The sequence below is a fragment of the Drosophila obscura genome, unplaced genomic scaffold, assembly GCF_018151105.1.
Source record: "Drosophila obscura isolate BZ-5 IFL unplaced genomic scaffold, ASM1815110v1 contig_1, whole genome shotgun sequence".
NCBI classification, from domain to species: domain Eukaryota; kingdom Metazoa; phylum Arthropoda; class Insecta; order Diptera; family Drosophilidae; genus Drosophila; species Drosophila obscura.
This window is the reverse complement of record NW_024542679.1, coordinates 10,409,028-10,427,631: the sequence shown is the minus strand read 5'-3', so window position 1 is coordinate 10,427,631 and position 18,604 is coordinate 10,409,028. Positions and strand designations below refer to the sequence as shown.

General features: G+C 45.7%; 2 protein-coding genes and 1 long non-coding RNA gene across 6 annotated transcripts in view; 2 read left to right on the top strand and 1 right to left on the bottom strand.

The window, feature by feature from the left end:
• Positions 1 to 18,604, bottom strand: part of LOC111072715 — a 44,529-nt gene that overhangs the window by 1,916 nt on the left and 24,009 nt on the right. The gene's annotated exons all lie outside the window — the stretch shown is intronic.
• On the top strand, positions 9,643 to 14,942 carry LOC111072711. Its single transcript, XM_022364724.2, has 3 exons — positions 9,643 to 10,830; positions 12,470 to 12,541; positions 13,224 to 14,942. The coding sequence occupies exons 1-3, from the start codon at positions 10,015 to 10,017 to the stop codon at positions 14,013 to 14,015; spliced, it is 1,680 nt and encodes a 559-aa protein (XP_022220416.2). The 5' UTR covers positions 9,643 to 10,014; the 3' UTR covers positions 14,016 to 14,942.
• Positions 16,431 to 17,111, top strand: LOC111072714. Its single transcript, XM_022364728.2, has 2 exons — positions 16,431 to 16,718; positions 16,778 to 17,111. The coding sequence occupies exons 1-2, from the start codon at positions 16,521 to 16,523 to the stop codon at positions 17,009 to 17,011; spliced, it is 432 nt and encodes a 143-aa protein (XP_022220420.2). The 5' UTR covers positions 16,431 to 16,520; the 3' UTR covers positions 17,012 to 17,111.

Here is an 18,604-nt window from a genome sequence, read left to right as displayed (position 1 = left end):
CCGACTGCGCCCAATTCTAAAATCCCAATACCCCAATGGACAGACACCATCTATGAGGTAGTAGAACAAATATGACGGCATCCGCAATGGCGTGTATAGTCGTAAAAAAAATATAATTATATATTACATAATTTTTCAAGATTAATTGCTGATATAACGCGGCTCCTACACACAAATTACACTTTCTGGTAAGGCTAGAACAAACAAAAATTTAAATTCACTTGCTAAATTAACCCCTATTGGGCCAGGCCACTCTATCATCGGTTGGGCCTGTAAGTAGGAAACGAATTGACGGGTTAATTGGACAATGGTGGTGCGATTCTCGCCTCCTTCATCAATATTTCAGCTTAAATAAACACGTGATATTATTGTGCTGATATAAACTCTCCTTAGACTAGCTGCCAATTTACTCTTCGCTTTTTGAAGGTTACTCATCGCGCAGATACTTTTTCTGTATTCCAAAATAAACCTTGGAAATTCCGTAAATAAAGAACAGTAGCAGTTGCAGAAGTTTCTCCTAGTTGAAAATTAATTCATTTATTTCTTGCATAAATGTGGTATTTATCGACATTAACTGGTAATAAAATGTTCCGAAAATTTAGCACCACTTGCCCGATCTGCCTGTCACCCCCGACCCCAATTAACGTCGAGTTTCGTTAACTGCCCCGACAATTTGCGAGCGGAAACCCTTCCCTTTCCCGTGACCCGCACGAAGGCGAACATCCGTCAGGCAAGTGTCGGGCTGTCATATAAAACCCCTGGAAATGAGAGCAGCAAATCTGGTGGGCTCAAGGAATTTATGCATTTGTAGGGTCCACAACGGGTGGACGTGGGAGTGGGGACTCCTCCTTCTTCCCGACTCCCATGGCCGCACGCATAAGTTTCAATTTTCGTTTAGGCCTCTGTTTTTCGGGTCGGTAGGGGGTGGGGTGTGGGGGGTTCGGCAGCAGGACCAAGGACTTTGTTGTTCTCATAAGCCCATTGATTAATTTGAAATTTATGATGCGACTGCGGATCGCAGGGCATCCATAACTTTTGCTCTGCGGTTGGCAGCAGCAGCCCCTCCCCGCCCCAGCACCCAGCACCCTGTGCCTTGTGTACCCCGCCCTGCGGCTTCCCGGAATGTGTTCTCATCTTTCACTCTCTCACGGCTCATATACATTTTAATTAAACGTCGCAACACCGGAAGACCAAAAGCAGCAGGCAGCAGGCAGCAACAAAAACACTTGACAATTTCACGTTAATCCTGGTCACAGGAGCTGGGTCCTCTTTTGGCCACGATTCCTGCCTATTTTTCGGAGCTACCCATAATCATAAACATCGAAGGGAGCGGCTGGGGAAGGGGATGATTGGAATGGAACACTGAGCAAAGAAAAACACTTCGATTTAAATATGAAAATATATATACATATTTGCTAAAATTAATTTAATTTCTTTTAATTATTTTTTAATTTTTATTTTTTTGTAATTTAAATTTTTTTGTATTTTATTTTATTTGTATTTATTTCTTATTGAATATTATTATTTCCTCCATCATTATTAAGATTCCATTTTTAATGCAGTTTCCTCTCAAATACTGACTGAATCTCTAACTTAATAGCTCTAAGATATTTCTCTGAGTGTATGGTCAGGGGCATGGCTGCTGGTGGGCTGCTGGCTCCTGGCTGCTGGCTCCTCGGCTATCGGAGCGGGTATCGTACGAGTACATGCGACTTAATTACGCGTGCCAAGCCGAGCGGCTTTTGTTATTATCATTCAGTCAGCCGGTTACCGGTTACCGGTTCCACTAACCACCGTCCCCTCCTCGCTCCACGCTCCTTTAGCTTTCGACCACCTCCCGTGGTATCCTTTGGTCCTGCTGCTGCTGCTGCTGCTCCTTTGTTGCCTCCTGCCCATTGATGATAATGTTTGAGCGTCGACGCTGAGCATTGGCTGCGCTTAATGAATTTATTTGTTACGCATGGCGTACTTTGAATTGGCGTCCATGTCAGGACACACACACACACTCACCAGAGAGAGAGAGTGAGAGAAGGCCCAAAGGAAGCTGAATGCCTGGGCCTCATTGTCCTGCCTGCCTTAATGAAATCCATTATTACGAAACCCATTCCGAGAGTCACACAAAGAGCAGAAAGTAGAGACGCGACCGAGGCCAAAGTAAATACACTTATTACGAAAAGTGTTGGGCCCAACCCCCGGAGGAACGCTACGCTGCGGTACGGAACGGAACGGAACGGGCATCGGGCATAAAACGCAGCAGGAGCAGGATATTACGCACAGCGAATGATGTGCGACGTTCCAGGTCCCAGGTCCCAGCCCAGGATGGGCTTCAGCGAAACGGAAATGGAAATGGCAATGGCAATGGCAATGGCAATGGCCAACGGTAAATGGCACAGTGGAATGTATTATATATATTTCGCCCTGCCCGAAATACCAGAACCATCTGATAACGATGACCGTTCTATGAGATGCAAATTGTACGTATATCAAGTGTACCCCTCTACCCCTGTACCCCGCCGACAGCGACAATTGTCGCATAATCCACCCAGGAGTGAGGCACTCACTCCCCTTAAACATAACCCGCAAGAGGGGTTGCTGCTGCTGCTGCTGTTCAGGCCCTCGAAGCGCAGTTGAATGCTTCGCACATCAGCAAACTATCAAATGGATTTCTAATGTGATCCCTAAACTTTGATACGGAAAATGCAATATCCCGGCTACATACATATACATTTTGTACACAGATGTGGGCCGCAATCCAAAAGGTTAGCGGATTAGGCCTGGTTCATTGACTCATTATTTAATTGGAAAAGAGATATATATGAATGTACTCTGGATTATTCAGATGCTATTTTATGTGGCAATATTTGCTTCCGTAAAATCCTTTTTAGAAATCTTTCTATGTAAATTAATTTCATTCAATTTGATAGCCTGGCCATCCATCCCCCCCACATTTCATTGAAATATCACAGCTTTAAGTTGGTTAAAATGCTTAACAAAAGGGTGAACTCCCATAAATTTGCCTACCATTTGGCCCCCTTTTACCCCGTTGGGTGATTCCTTCCGGGCGCAGCAAAACGGAATATTCTGATTAAGATATTTTGTGGGAGAGAGTCCGCAGCACCAGCCCCCCGCTCCCATCTTCTGTCGACTGGTCCTGCATATAATTATGCTGTAGACTTCCTCTACTCCTTTGCCATTCACATGTGGCGGCGGCTCATTCATCACGCTAACAACGTCCGAAAAGTATCTGGAAGATTGTTAGCACTTTCATGACAAAACCAGGGGCGGGACCCGGCCGGACAGGAGCGGCAGCGAAGTTGCGTGGCGAGTTATTTATGTTGGACAGCGAGAGGCGGCTAACTATTAAAACTAACTACTTAGCAAACACCACCCCAGGAACCTCAGGAACTCCCCCATCACCCAACCGAACCAACCACGAGAGGAAAGTTTTTCGGCCAAAGTGCCATTTAGTTAAACATTCTGACACATGATAAATGAGTCATAGACCTCGCTGTGATAGATCCAGCCAAAGAACTGTGGAAGCAACCCAACCATTAGGTCAAGCATATGCCGGATCCTCCTCCATAGAGTCGTCCGCATCCGCATCCGCGTTCGCGTCCGGGAACCGTGTCCGGGTCCGGGCAATTAAACAGAGCAGAGAGAAACATGTAAATCAGCAGCATCCATCTATCCATCCAGAGAAAGAGCAAACGGATGGGAGATACATAGAGAGAGGGAGAGAGCGAGAGAGAGAGAGAACTCATTAAATAGAAAGCATTTAATGCGTGTCTAGATACAGATGAAGATAGTTCTCATAGATATACAGGAGCAGAGACCGAGTCCACCCCGGCCGGTAATAGAATGTCAGAAGCAGCTGACGGTAGACGCGGCGAATTTCAGTAGGGGGAATCTGGATCTGGTGGAAGTGCCAAATTGAATGAGCGACTCCATGAGTGCCAGATATCAGGAGTCAAAGTTTGAATCGCCACCGAAAGCAATCATCATCATCATCCTCATCCTCATCGTCGTTTGCGTCGTTCTCGTCCTCCCAGGAAGGTCATTTAAGTTTTAATGATGGAGTTGTGTCAATGAATGGATGGATGGATAGATGTATAGAACCGCTCCGAAGGGCACGCAAGATGTTTTTGTGGTTGTTGTTAGTCCTCCCGGGGGGTTGTTGCTGCTGCTGCTGCTGCTACTCTACCCTAACCCCCGTGGAAAGTTCCTTTAAGAACTAAAGTAGCAAAGTAAACAGTGAACAATATATGAGAGGGGATTGGGGTGGGGCGTTGGTAATAGCCAAGTTTGATGCGAAAATTGAAAGAGGGTGTTGACTGTACATACAACGTTATCATTCGCCGGACCGGGTTATCTCTGGCCTCTACCCCAAGCAACCCTTTAACATCTCCTTTCAGCAAAAAATATTGTGAAACTTTCCAACAAAACAACTCGAAGCGAACAGGGGGTAGGAGACCTCCCCCCTACTACCGGTAGAAATGGAAGCCAGGCAAAACTTTTCGAACAATGTCAATAGAAACCTCCCTCGGGACAGCAAGTAAAGGGGCTGATGAAAGGGGCAACGGAGGCATCTATGACTAAGGTCTTTGTACCTATCAAATGATTTGGATTCTAATTAAATGAATGCCCAAAACTTTCCAGGCGAATACGAAGCCAAAAAGAAGACGTGTATTTATTTTCAAGAAGATTCCTTCTTACATATTACGCTCTAGGGATAGTTGTACTATAAGTATATTTAATCTAAAAAATTCCATCAACAGAAGAAATGATCGCTACAAAAATGAATACAAGCTTCGTTCTGGCTGTGACTTATTGGGGACCCCCCCGTTCCAGAGCCAACAAAAACCTCTTTGGAGCTGTTCCATTTGGCAGACCCACCAATCATTTCGACGCCTCGCATGGCTTGTGTTGGCGTTAGTTCTCAACCTTCGCAAAATCGGTGCAAAACAAAAATGTTAATTAAACATATCCCAAGTGCCTTGGCCACTCGAGTGAGGAGAATCTTGGGAGGGGTGGGGAGGGTAGCGGGCATAGTGAGTGCAAATGCGTTGGCTGTCTATGGGTATTAGGCATTATCAGATGTGCATTCATTCAAATGCACTTCCTTTGGCCGCTCACTCAACGGCGACTTCCCGTTAGCACCTAGTAGACCAGGCCTAAGCCCGGACCAGGCCCGAACAGCCCCAGCGACCAGTCCGGCCATCTGATACGCATCAGTTGCAAAACTCAGGCAACTAAGTAAATAAGTAAACGCTCACTCACTCACTCACTCACTCAGGAGCTGCTTAGCCGGTACACAACAAGTAGGTGAAATATTCGATATTACGACTATGGAATACCCTGCTAGAAAACGATTTCATATCATTTAATTGAGAAATTAAGTGGAACATCACAGATATCAGTTTACATTTAAACGTTAATACGTATAGACAAACGGGCATGGCAACTAAAGTTTTAATGCTAATCGGGGGATACATATTTGGAAATCATTAACTTCCGCCTGTTACATACAGCTTTGCCAAACATATATACCCTTGTACTCTATGACTACCCTGTACAGGGTACAGCAAAGAAATTGCCAGCCCACTTCATTTAGAAGGAAGGCAACTAGCGGAGGCAGCGGCAGAGCATCATCGTCGGGACAGAGCTTCGGGCACAAGGAAATGCTTTTGCAGCGCTGCAACAGCGACAGCTGCGCGACTAATCCGCGACAGGCTAAACAGTTGAACCGTTGCACGGCTGTTCCACCCGGGGCGGAGAGGTGCAAAAAAGGAGAGAGAAAAGCATTGTGCGATGCATAATTGAAAAAAAAAACAAAAAAAACACCGACTAAAGAGTAGAAAAAACATCAGAAAAAACACAAAGCGGGTGGAGTAAAAGGCGGGGGAATTGCAGGGCAATTGCAAAAAAATAACAAAAGACAATGACAGCGACGCGGACGCCAACGCCGACGCCGACGCTGACTGCGACTGCAGCGTTGACAATGGCGACGTCCTGACGACGTGATGTTGGAAATTGAATAAAAATATGTATTTTTACTTGCAAGTATTCCATATAACCAACGTCAACAGCAATTTCCACTAAAGTGCACGCAACGGCAAACAGTAGCAGCAGCAACAACATCCACAGGCAACATCCATCCACAGCAGCAACACCTTCGAAATTGATTGACAAAAAAGAACGAGCACCAAGAAAGGAAAACTTTCAATGCTTTCACGACATTGAGTAAAATGCTTAGGGTCCACTAATGGAAGGAAGGTGATCAGAAGAAGAGAGAGAGAGAGGCAGAGAGTGAGTGCAGGAGAACAGAGCACAGCAGTGAAGCTGAATGGAGACTGGCAGAGCAGAGAAATGATAGAGAGAGGGACGGGTGCGGGGGGACTGACGTATCGAGTTGCTTCTCTAATGTGACAGCTCAATGCATTTTAGATGGCAATGACAAACTGAAATAGCAACAACAGTAACAACACAGCAAAACAGCGGCAGCAGGAACAGAAATTGCAGTTTATGTATTCCGCCAACCGACAGTGGAGCAAAAAAGTTTTCATCTGCTAATAAATCTTGTACGAAATAAACCAATTTGGTACACTTTGTAAGAGACTTAAATAAATATCAGTTGCAACAATTATGCAACAATGAATCCTGAGTTCCTTGTTCCTTTTATATATATCTAATACATATTTCATACGGACTAGTTTTGTTTCTACACAAACTTTACTCACCCACTGTAAAGTCGTCAGTTCCAAACACACACACATACACAGACAAGTACCTCTCTCCCGCACTCTCTGGCAATCACATTTAAAGGTAGCGCGAAATGACAAGAGTACGGAAAATCATAACATAACATAATAAGGAACCAGAAACAGAACGGGAACGAGCAATGAATACCGTTGGCTGTGTTACCAGAAGGGGAGCATGGAAGGAGGAAAAACAGGCAGCGCAACCAAAACTGTGGCTAAAAATGCAGCGCAAACAACTTTGAACGTCAATTTGTCAACTTGAGGCGAAAATTGATGGCAAAAAAAATCTCTGCACCGCAACGCTGACGCAGGCAGAGCCAATTTCGGACTGCGACTCACTATGCTTGCTCAATGAGGAGAGGGGGGAATCGGTTGCAAGGAGCAGGGTCCACACAGCCGGTTTCCCGGGCTGCATGAAAATGTCAGCTTAATTCCGTTATCGTAGGTGCGGCAAACACGTCGCTGCCGACGTCGGTAGCAGCAGTGTGTCTGATAATGAGCCGTTAAGGCGCGATGGAGAGTAAAATAAGAAGAAGCAGGCAAGGCAGACGCGAAAGCTTCCGCAATATAACAGAGTGCGGGGGGAGGGGAGGGGAGCTCAAGAGCACATTGTGTGGTGGAGGGCGACAGAGAGAGATTGAACAAACTGATAAGCCTAGTCACTCTGTCCCTGTCCCACACACACACACACACACACACACACACTGCACTCTTGCAGTTACATCGAAATTCGGCGAAATGAGAAAACATTCGCACGTGCTGAGGAGGACGGACAAGCAAAGCAAGAGAGTGAGTGTAGGCGAGCTACAGAGAGAGAGTGAACATGGAGAGCAGGTCGCAAGCCACCATTAAGTCTAATGTCAACAGTAAATGCAAAAACAAAACGAAGCCAAGTGGCCGCTGCGCTGCGCCTACGTGAGCGACGGCAACTTCGGGTCTCAGAGCAACAGAACTTTCCTGCCTCTCCTCACCTCACAAGCAACACACCATCCTCATGATTAACAAAAGCAAAAACGAAAAGGGGAATTAGCTTCGGATACCGATGCTTTGATACCCTTGCAAGTTGATCAGCTTATATCAGCTTAACTGATACAATTTGACTCAGTTCAATATCTGCTGAAGTTAACCCAACAACTAACAGGCTGTGTAACAAATACTTATTTTCCGATTGGCTTGAAGATGTTGCAAGCATCTGGGTTAAATCGTAGCAACTTCCCTCTATAGGGTATAAATAACAGCGACCTAAAAACGTCCATATTCGCCGTGAAATGCAATTCCTTTTTTGATTCTTTTTCTGTTATTTAGCTGACTCGCTAAATTTGTTACCGTGTTTTCAGGCGTTTCGGTTTTTACCTTTTCATTCGTTTTTACTTTGTCCAAATACAACAGCAACAACGTGACGGCAGCAACGATAACAATTTCTCTCAGTGTTGCTGAGTGTTAAGCGAGGGGGGAGGTGGTGCGGGTAGGGCAGGACCAGGCAGCGACAGCAACAATATTTACAGCTTTGACTGCCGAAACACAGTGGGACAAAGAACATAAGACTGCGGGATTGGTAAAGCGCAGTGGGATAATGTTTGGTATTCTAGTTAATATGCATATGTGGGTTATTAAAATATAACATTAGAATTAACAGAATTTTAAAACCTTTTTCTTCTAATCTACTCACACTTAAATATAAATATTTTAATTTAGATTTGCTCTGAGGCAAATTCAAAACAAGTATTTTCGTGGCATGCACTCACACTTGCCACAATACAACCAAACTTGCCACACTGTACCCATATGTGTGTTTATTAATAGGTATATATGTACACCGTGTTGCCTCTCCAGGCAGGCATCATGGTCGCCATCACTTTTGTGGCTAAAGTGCCAGAAATTTTTCTTGGCAGCCCTGTGCCACATGCGCAGAAGGCTCAGCTAACAAACGGGGCCCACTGTGCAACGTGTTGCTGTTGACGGTAGCGACAGCGGCAGCAGCAGCAGCAGCAGCAACGATCGCAACTCGCGACACGAGCGAGGCAACAACAAGCACAAGGTTGGAAAGGTGTGTGCGAGAGAGTGTGTGGAGAGAAGAGTGAAGAGGGAGAGTGCTTTGCGGTAGTGGGAGGAGGGGCGGAGGAGCGAAAAAGCAAGTGACGAACTTACGGCCAACAGCAGCAACATCGGCAGCGGCAACCAGCAACCAACCGGCCCCACTGCCGCTGCTTGGAGCAGCGCGCATGCCACACACAGTTTAAATATGTGAAATTAGTACAAATCGTGATTTCAACAGCGAACGACGAGCGCCGAACGCCGACGACGACGAAGCGGCGACAAAACGAGCGAGCAGCAACCGCAAGCAGCAGCAGCAGCAACAGCAACAGGAACGTGTGTTGGTGTTGGGGATCGTAGCAGCAACAACAGCAACAACAGCAACAGCAGCACGCAAAGTAGCCGCCAACCGAGTGGCAACAGCAACAGCAGTGGCAGCGGCGTCGCACGTAGTGCGGCAACAACAACCATATGCCATAAAACAGCTGATAGCACAGCAGCAGCAGCAACAAATAGAAAAACGACAACTACAACAAAGCAGCGCGCATTATCAGTCGAGCAACAACAGGTCTCTCAGTCTTCGTCTCCGTCGCCGCGCAAAAAAAAGCCCGCCTGCTGCCACCGCTGCAAGCAGCACTCACAAACACACACGCGGATAGACGGACACACGGAGAGACAGACAGACGGAGAGAGTCGCACACCTTTGCGTTGATTTTGGACGAAGCGACAGCGTTGACGTCGCCTGCCTGCCTGCCTGCCGCTCGCTCTCCACGCTCTCTCTCTCTCGCACAAAGTGCAGCTGAGCTGCCGTTTGGACGCGCCGCTGCCTTCTCCCGCTGCCCGCTGCCCGCTGCCCGCGGCCGCACTTGCCGCTGCTGTTTCCTCTGCCACACCACACCACACACCAGCAGCCGCCAACCGCCAACCACCGCCGCCGCCTCAGTCGAAAGTCAAAAGCAACGTGTTGTGGACGCTTTTTCGTCGTCGCGTTGCGTTCGCCTTTTTTGCTGCTGCCTCCTCTCTCTCTCTCTTTCTACTCTCCCACCACCACCACCACCTCCAGACGCAGCAGCAGCAGCAGCCTGCACCTCCTACCCACCTCAGCCTCATTGCACCCACCTCCACCACCGCCACCGCACCAGCCCACCACCCATCCCAGCCCCATCATTGAGCACAGCCAGCAGCTGCACGGGGGAGCGGGCACAGGAAAACTTTCACCACGATGTCCAGCAGCGCCGCAGCAGCGCAGCAGTACAAGCTCGATGCCAACTCCAATGCCATAGTGCTGCCTCTGCCGCTGCCACTGGCGCTGCCGCCATCCCCAACATTGACGCCAACACCTGTGGACCGCGTCGAATGGTCGCGCGCCACCATCCTGGGCTTCATCGAGGACTACCGTTGTCAGCGGGTGCTGTGGGACCCCAACACAAAGGGCTACCACATCAAGCAGACGAAGTACGAGGCCCTCAAACTGCTCAGCGAGAAGTACGGCACGGAGATCCGCTCGATTCGCTCCAAGATCAAGTCACTGCGCAGCTCTTTCCACCGGGAGCACGGCAAGGTGCTGAGCGGGCGCAACCGGGGTGTGCTGTACCAGCCCATGTGGTTCGCCTACGAGGCCATCCGCTTCATTCTGGACGGAGAGCGGGACGGTGGCAGTGCCCTGGACGGAGACATAACCGTAATGACTGTCGATGGAGTCCACTGCGATCCAGACGTGGATCCGGAGACGGACGAGAAGTTGGCGCTAATGCACAGTCTGGATCTGGAACAGCTGACGGCTGCGGCGACGGCAGCGGGAAAGCAGCAACAGGTTGTTGATCAGAAGCACGAGGAGCTCGCCGCCCGCATTGCAGCCACTGTCGCTGCTGTGGCAGCGGCTGCGGCAGCGGCCAATGCCAGGGATCGCGACCGGGATCGAGAACGGGACCTAAGTCTGGACAGGGATGCTCAGAATGCTGTTGGCGCCGAGGAAGATCTCGACGAGAGCGGCGATACTGGTGGGGGCTGCCGTCGCCCCCCCTCCTCAGCGACTGTGGTAAGCACTCCCCTCCCCCTCTAAAACAAACTCTATTGATTTTAAATATTTTGCATACACATGTGGCCATACATATGGGATGTACATGTATGTATGTATGTGTATGTGTAAACTTTTCGTTGGAGCTTTGCATGCGCGCGCGTGTGTGTGTGTGTGTGTGAGTGTGGTTTGACTTGTTTTGCGGCAGCCAGCAGCACACGCGCTGTCGCTGTCTAGCGGTTCCTCAGAAGCAGCAGCAGCAAGGCAGAGGCAGAGGCATCGGCGCAACCGGTGGCGCACAGTGGGACGTGATGGTAATTTCTTTAAAGTAATTTACCGATCTTCGATACTCAGTTAGATGATAGAAATGATTGTATCAAGGGTTAGGGTTTTTCGGTACTGTGGAACCATAAATTTTCATGCAAAAAGATTATGAAGTTTCAATGCTTCAGTTGCAATGTGCATCTAATGCATTTGCATAGGTTTTTGAATATATCAAACTATTTAGAATTTTCTAATGCTGATTGGCATAGTTCCACTGTGCTCAGTCGTGGCTATTGCGTCGCATGCGCTCGAGAAGCGAAGCTTGTATTGGCGTCAGTCTGCACTGGTGTGAGTGTCAACTGGCTTTGATTGCGCTGCTGCTGCTGCTGCTTCTGTTGCGACCGTCATACAAATAGACACACGTACAATAATACATACATACATGCACGAACATAAATGTGTATGGGTGTTGCATCAGCCGTAGAAATCGGCAGCCCCACGTTTTGCACCGACCCTGCCCCTTTCCCATTATCACCATCCTCCCCTCTCCCGCCATTCCGCTCATCAATGCTTGGCCGCCCCCAAACCGCAGCAGCGCAGCAGTTCCAATACAGCAAGTTGCTGCTGGACTGCGTTTTGTTGCTGTTGCTGTTGCTTTTTGCTGATGTTTGCTTTGTGCCTCATTCGCTCATTCGGTTTTTATTTAATACCCTGCAGCGAAAGGTATGCTTGCTGCAGGAGGCGCGACGAAAGCTTGAGGAAGAAGTCATTATGTTGCTATGTAAATTATACATTTTCATTGGCTGAAAAAATGTTAGCTGGTTTTAATAAACTTCCTTTAAAGAGCCGACCAAAAATAATGCATGTACCATAGGACCATAAGGTCGGTATAATTTGGTAATAGGGTATACAAAATTCGATGCACCTCGAAAAGTTTTTATTCTTCTTGTGTTATTTTCGTTTGATTTTTCGTGTGTTTTGGTTACTCGTCTCACGTCTGTCTGTTTTTCTGCCTGTCTGTCTGTCCGTCCGTCCGTCCGTCCGTCCGTCTACCCGTTGGTCCACTTCAATGTTGACTTGGCTCCCTCTCGATCCGATCCGTCCCGCCCTGCTCCACCGTGACTAATTCAATCGCCAGCGGGCCCCGACTCTACTTCACTCGACTCGTCTCAGACTCGGGGCTCCATCTGTGTGATCTTTTTCATCTGTGTGCTTTTCTTTATGATTATTCTAATTTGTTTTCTATTTCTCTTGCGCCCCTCCCGAACCAACCACCACAACCCAACCCACTGGATCCACTACTTCTGCTATTATTTTTATTATTATTATTTTTTCTTTGTTGCTGTTTTTCTGGCGAATTCTCCGCTAATTCTCTTTTTTTTCTGATCTTTCGCAGACACGTTCCTCGTCCGATTTGGACGGGGAGAATTACTGTAGAATCAGCGCCGAAGATGTGAAAACAGAAATTGTAAGTACCCTTTCGATCCGCGACTGTTGATTGTACTTTAATTGATCTGACAGGTTGAAGTTATATGTATACCTGTATATGTATATATTTTTTTAGCGTAATTAAAACTTGTTTTATGTTAGAGTGGCCGTCAAATCAAGTGGTTTCGTGGGAGTAATTAGAGAATATTTGTAGAGTTTCGAATGGCACGGGATTGTACGAAACAATACGAAAAATACGAATTAGTTATAATAACATAATTGAAATTATAGAAATTTGATTTTCCAAAGCTTTTTTTCATATTTCTTTATAAGACCAAATACCTACTTTCCCAGACATAATCATTCAGACAGGTCAACTGAATGACTCGACTTTATGGCCTTATCAAGGTGTACGTCCTTTCCGCCCCTCCTTAAACCTAGCGCAGACCTATGGGAATGACTGATGATATTATTAGAATATAAAAACGCGATGCTCATCGGGCGATTAGTTGATGAAATAACCTGACACAGATTTCGTCAGACGCCAATGTCACTGATAGAACAGGTTCCGGTGTTTTCTTTTTATTCGACAGATCAGACCCATCTTTGCATGATGAAACAGGGCGACAGACTTGACTAAGATCGGTAGAGGCTGTGGCAATTTCCCATTTAATTAAAAACAAAATAAAACCCATCAATATTTTCGCCTTTTTCTTCCGCAGATAGAGCACGAATCCGAGATGGGTTTGCTGGACAGACAGAGCAGTACGCCCTCGCCCATCAACTACTACAAGCCAACGGACCTCACCTACAATCATCGGAAGCGCAAGGCGCTGGACGAGAATGGTGCGGGCGTGGTCCTGGGCATGGAGCATGTCGTGGGGGCCCTGACACTGACGCCCATCAAGACATCGTCTTCGCCGGCGACGGCACATGCGCAATCGCAATCGCAATCGCAGGGGCAGCAGATGAACCACGGCCAGCTCGCGTTTCACGCGCTGCAGCAGCACTTTAACCACAACCACAATTGCAACGGGCAACCGCAACCGCAGCAGCAGCAGCAACATCCACAACAGCAACAAAACCAGCAAAAACATTCCACAAACATGGCACAAAAACGTGATCGTGATCGTGATCTCTCAGCAGCGTTGGCAGGAGGCGGCAACACCGCCAAAAACATCAACAACAACAGCAGCAGCAACCACAACGGTTCCAGTTGCAACACCAGCAACACATCCTTGGATCTGGCCACCGCCACGGCCGTAACATCGAGCAACTGCAGCTCCAGCAGCGGTGCCACACCGCCAAAGCAAACAGGATTGAGTGCCAATCATGCGGATGAGTACGGCGTATTCGGGGAGTACGTGGCCATCACAATCCGCAAACTTAAGACCTCAAAGTCAAAGATCGCCGTAAAGCATCTCATAAACAACCTGCTCTACGAGGCGGAGCTCGGTGCCTACGATCAAGGTATACCCTCCACCAAGGAGCCACCGCAGCTGTATAAGATGTAGTAGATGTAGATGTAGGTGTAGGTGTAGTAGAGTGTGAAGCATAGCCAGTAGTAGTAGTAGTCCAAATGGAGGTTGAAAAAACCCAAACAAAATATAGACGATGTAGGACAAGAGGATGGAGAGACAACGCACTAGTCAGCAAAGCAACAAGGGGGATGGGGGGGGTGGGAAAACCAGAGCCAACAATTCTAAACTGGATACCAGGGGCGGGGCGGGGCACATATCGAGCATTTCATTCAGGGAAAACACTTTATCTATCTATCTACATACATATATATACATATATAGACACACACACACATATATACAGACGATATCTGTGGGTATATCGCAAGCGTAAGTCAGTCAAACAGTAGAAGAGGTTGGAGCAACAAACATACCATTAAATAAAATGAATTAATTATAAATGCTTTACGTTAATTGTGTCTTTATACACACTCATATACATACATACGAATATATGTATGTATATCTATATTATTATTATTATCATCGTTATTCGATTATAGTTTTTGATTTTCGTTTATTATGATTTTTATTTTATTTGATATACATTTGGCAATAACAATTTGAACTCAGGTGCCTTTATTTTTTTTAGTCAATTAAGTCTTGTTATCTTTATGCATAAATACAAAGCGAAACAGAAAAGCGCATAATAATTGCAGAAATCTGCATACAATAAATGAAAAAACCCTTAGCAAACATGTAAATTTAATTAACTTTTTACCGCATATGCAGAGCCATATGTTTAATCCTAAATCTGTAAATAGCCTAAAGAAAAAAACAAAAAACAAAAAAAACAAACGAGAGACAAATGGAACATGAAATGTGTAAATCTTAATTTTTGTTATGCATAAACAATGTACATATGTATGTGTGTGCAGCAGCCTAATAAATTACGGAAATGTTGAATTTCATTTTGAAAATGATGTGAAATTGGATTTATTCATTTTACGACAGGTAAATGGGGGGGATTGGGTGTGGTTTGGGATTGTACTGAATTGGGGTTGTGGTTGGGGTTTATGTGATGCCAGATTTGCATATTCGAGCATCTACAACCTGTGCAACAAATCAACGGATATGATACGAAGACAATGCCTCAGTCACTGCAAGGATTCAGCCATAAACCGTGAAGAGAAGTTAAATATAACCCAATAGTCCGAAGATATCCACAAAGAGAGTAATGTCTTGATGATATTTATCTTTTAGGTGTTTCATTTTTACAACTTCTGCCTAATAACTACACATAATACCTGCAATTTAACGCATTTAACCATAATCACTTTCCATTTTACGTGCACAACAAAATGATACAGAAATCCAACCCATAATAATGGCTCATCTTTGATCGTATTATGGCGCATTATTACGGCTCCAATCCCAGTGCCCAGTACTATTAAGTAAGCGTTATAAAAAGAGATCAATTGTGTGCCCGGAGAGGGGACGGGCTAATTATTCCGACTGTTTGGAGCTATTGAGCAACAAGCGCCCAGAACAATGAGGCTCGTTGTTCGCCTTCGATACGGTTATTCATATTCATATGCCCCACACCCCACACTCCCCACCACTCATACATTCACGCTGAGGGTCTCGTTCATAAATCACAAACGCTCTCAACTGTATCAAAGAACTAGGCAATTTTAAAGAGGGTGGCGGCCACAAAGCAAACATTAATTGCTAAATAAACAATTCAGAAATATTGTATACAACAACAACAACAAAATGGTTAATTCTGCTTTTATGGATCGCCTGAAGCAAATTTTATGCTAAGAGCAATTTGTCTTTGGCAATTCGACTTTGTAGTACATACATACATATACATATATGTCTGTATTAAATAGATTAAAACTAAGGAATAGTTAAGGTATTTATGCAGATAAAAAATACTTTTAGATCTGCTCTTTAAATATTTCATACGATTAAAATTAGTACTCAAATTTTAATAACTTTTTAACAGCTTTTATAACTTTTAACCCATTGAAGTTCATATTTATTTGTGAGGTAAACATTTACATTCGAGTAATGCTGCTATCTGTGACATAAAAAGCTCTCGATTTTCGATTTCCGATTTCAGTATTTAGTTTGTTGTCGTTTTGCCCATTGAGCTGTGATAAGTGATAAATGGCTTCGTATATAACCGAGAAGTGTGTTTACTTGAACCTAATGAGCGATGAACCGGTGCTAGCGAAGATAAACAGACTGAGGAAATTCGAAAATTGATGTAGGTCTTTCAAAGAAAGCCCCAACGAAAAGAGGAAGGCCATGAAAGATGTTTGTAGCAGCTAAAATAATGCCAATAAATGGAAATCACTTTCAAGGATTTAATTCAAGGGTAATAAGAACATATCCTGACATATCCTGATCAAAGTAGGCAATGCATTAAATGTACATATGTACATATACGAATCTTTGTGTTAGCTAATTCAGTTTCAAGGAGCAGCTCCTGAATACAACATACAAAAAACCTAAAATAAATTAAATTAGTCTAGAGTTTTTCTTTTGATCATGGCAAATAATAATAGAAGCGAAACACAGTCCTGCCAAATCAGCGTCGTGTTTGTTACAGGCAGTGCGCCATTCAACTTCCTGCGAGAGTACCGGCACGCCTGTGTGGACTATAATATGACGCCTCAGGAGCTTCTTAGCGAGGCCTCCAGGGCCTGGCAGGCCCTCCCTACCGACGAGAAGTGCCTCTTCGAGGAGGTAAGTTGCTTCAAGCTCTGAAGCCTTTTTGGCCAGCTTTTCATGTCTTTTGATCACAGAACGAGTACTTGCTGGCCCGCATCGTTGAGAAGGGGCTGCCTTGCCCGGCCCGTGATCTGAACTCATGCGGATGCGTCGAGCCTAAGCCAGCGCCTAAGCCCGAAGCCAGAGCCAAAGCCAAGACCAAGCGCGGGCGTGCCAGGAAGACCGCCGTTAATGGAGCCAAGCCGAAAGCGTGGCTTCATCTGAAGCTGCGCAAAAGCGGCAGCTCTTCGGATTCTTCTTTCTGTTAGTTTCTTTGACGTGCTTTGCGACGGCAGCCCCCCGCCTAGTGTTGATAGCTATAGAGAAATACAATTTAATGTTTTATAACCTCATCAATAACTATAATTCATTCCATACTCAACTCCAATCATTCCAATGCCTTTTCTAGTATTAGTTCTCGTAATCTTGCAAAAGTACAAATTCCAATTTTCCCCCCTCATTGGCTTGACGCTGTCGCCCAACTGTCTGAAACTGGATGCAGATTACGGCCTCTGCCATTAATAGCTTTCCCTATGGCATGGCATCCTGCTGCAGATACTCGTACTATATGCCATAGAGATACATACATACATATGTATGTATGTGCTACAGTGAAACCCGTGCAACTTCTCTGTGATTTGCCTATAAGTAACTGCCTGCGGTATACTGGTTGTAGTTTTATCACAACTTTTGCGCGTATGTACGGAGTAATCATGGCTGGCAAATATCAATCATGTTCCTATAGTCACATATGTATGTGTATCTATGTACATATTTACTCGTACATATCGTATAGCTTGTATCCCACACCACAGCACAGCACACTGATGTTTGCTTTCCGATATACAACGACAACCCCAAGTTCAGTTCGTAGAATTTGTTGAGTTTTTCTACGAACCGAACCCATCGTCGATTCTGATTCTGATTCCGATTCCGCAACGTGCCCCAGCCAGCCAGCCAGCGAGCCAGCCAGCGAGCCAGCCAGCGAGCCAGCCAGCGCTTCGATCGTCTGCCACTTGGACCCAACTCTGGTCTGTACATACAAACATACATACATATATGAGTGCCAAAGCATAGTAGTGGCCTGATGCAGGGGGTCGGTTTGGCTTGCCATCTGGGAATGACGCAATGTTTTTGAAAACACATCAACACCCAACCAAAGTTGTCGGGCTGTCGGCTGTTCTGCTGTTTCGCTTTTTGTTTTGTTTTGTTTTGTTCGTTTCGTTTCGCTTGGAAAAATCAACAACAGCCGCGATTACAATTGTTAATCTATATAGTATATGTACGAGTATATTGTATCGCACCATACCTACTTATATGTATGTCCCCCCCCCGTACAACTCATCAATACAGAAACTAATGATAAATTCTAGCAGCGGTGCACACTTAACTCTAAGCGAAGCTGACGGCTGAAGCTTTTGTTGGGCACCTGAGATATGGGGCACGGATTGAGTTTTATTTCGCGGCACATTGGAGCAGCCAAAAAGGATATATTGCTGGCCATAAGGTGCACCCCCCCCACCATTAACTATGTATTTATATATGTATCATTTATCCCAGTATCTCGGATATATCTTTGCCCCATATTCATGTCGGCAGATTCTGCTATGTATATCAGAAATCACTTTCTCATTTAGTTCTTTAAATTAAAACTATCGCTGGGAAAATAGGTTTTCCAAGTGTAACCAGTTAACAGCTAACTGTTGCACGTAGCCCGGGTCCGGGTTAATATGCTTTTGTTGCCTGTTATCTCTTGCTGTTATCTGTTATCCCCATTGCTGTTTCTGTTTCTGTTACTTCTTTCTGTTTGCTTTCCTGTTTCTATTGCTGCTGCTGGCACACCCTACCCTCTGCTCCTCTGC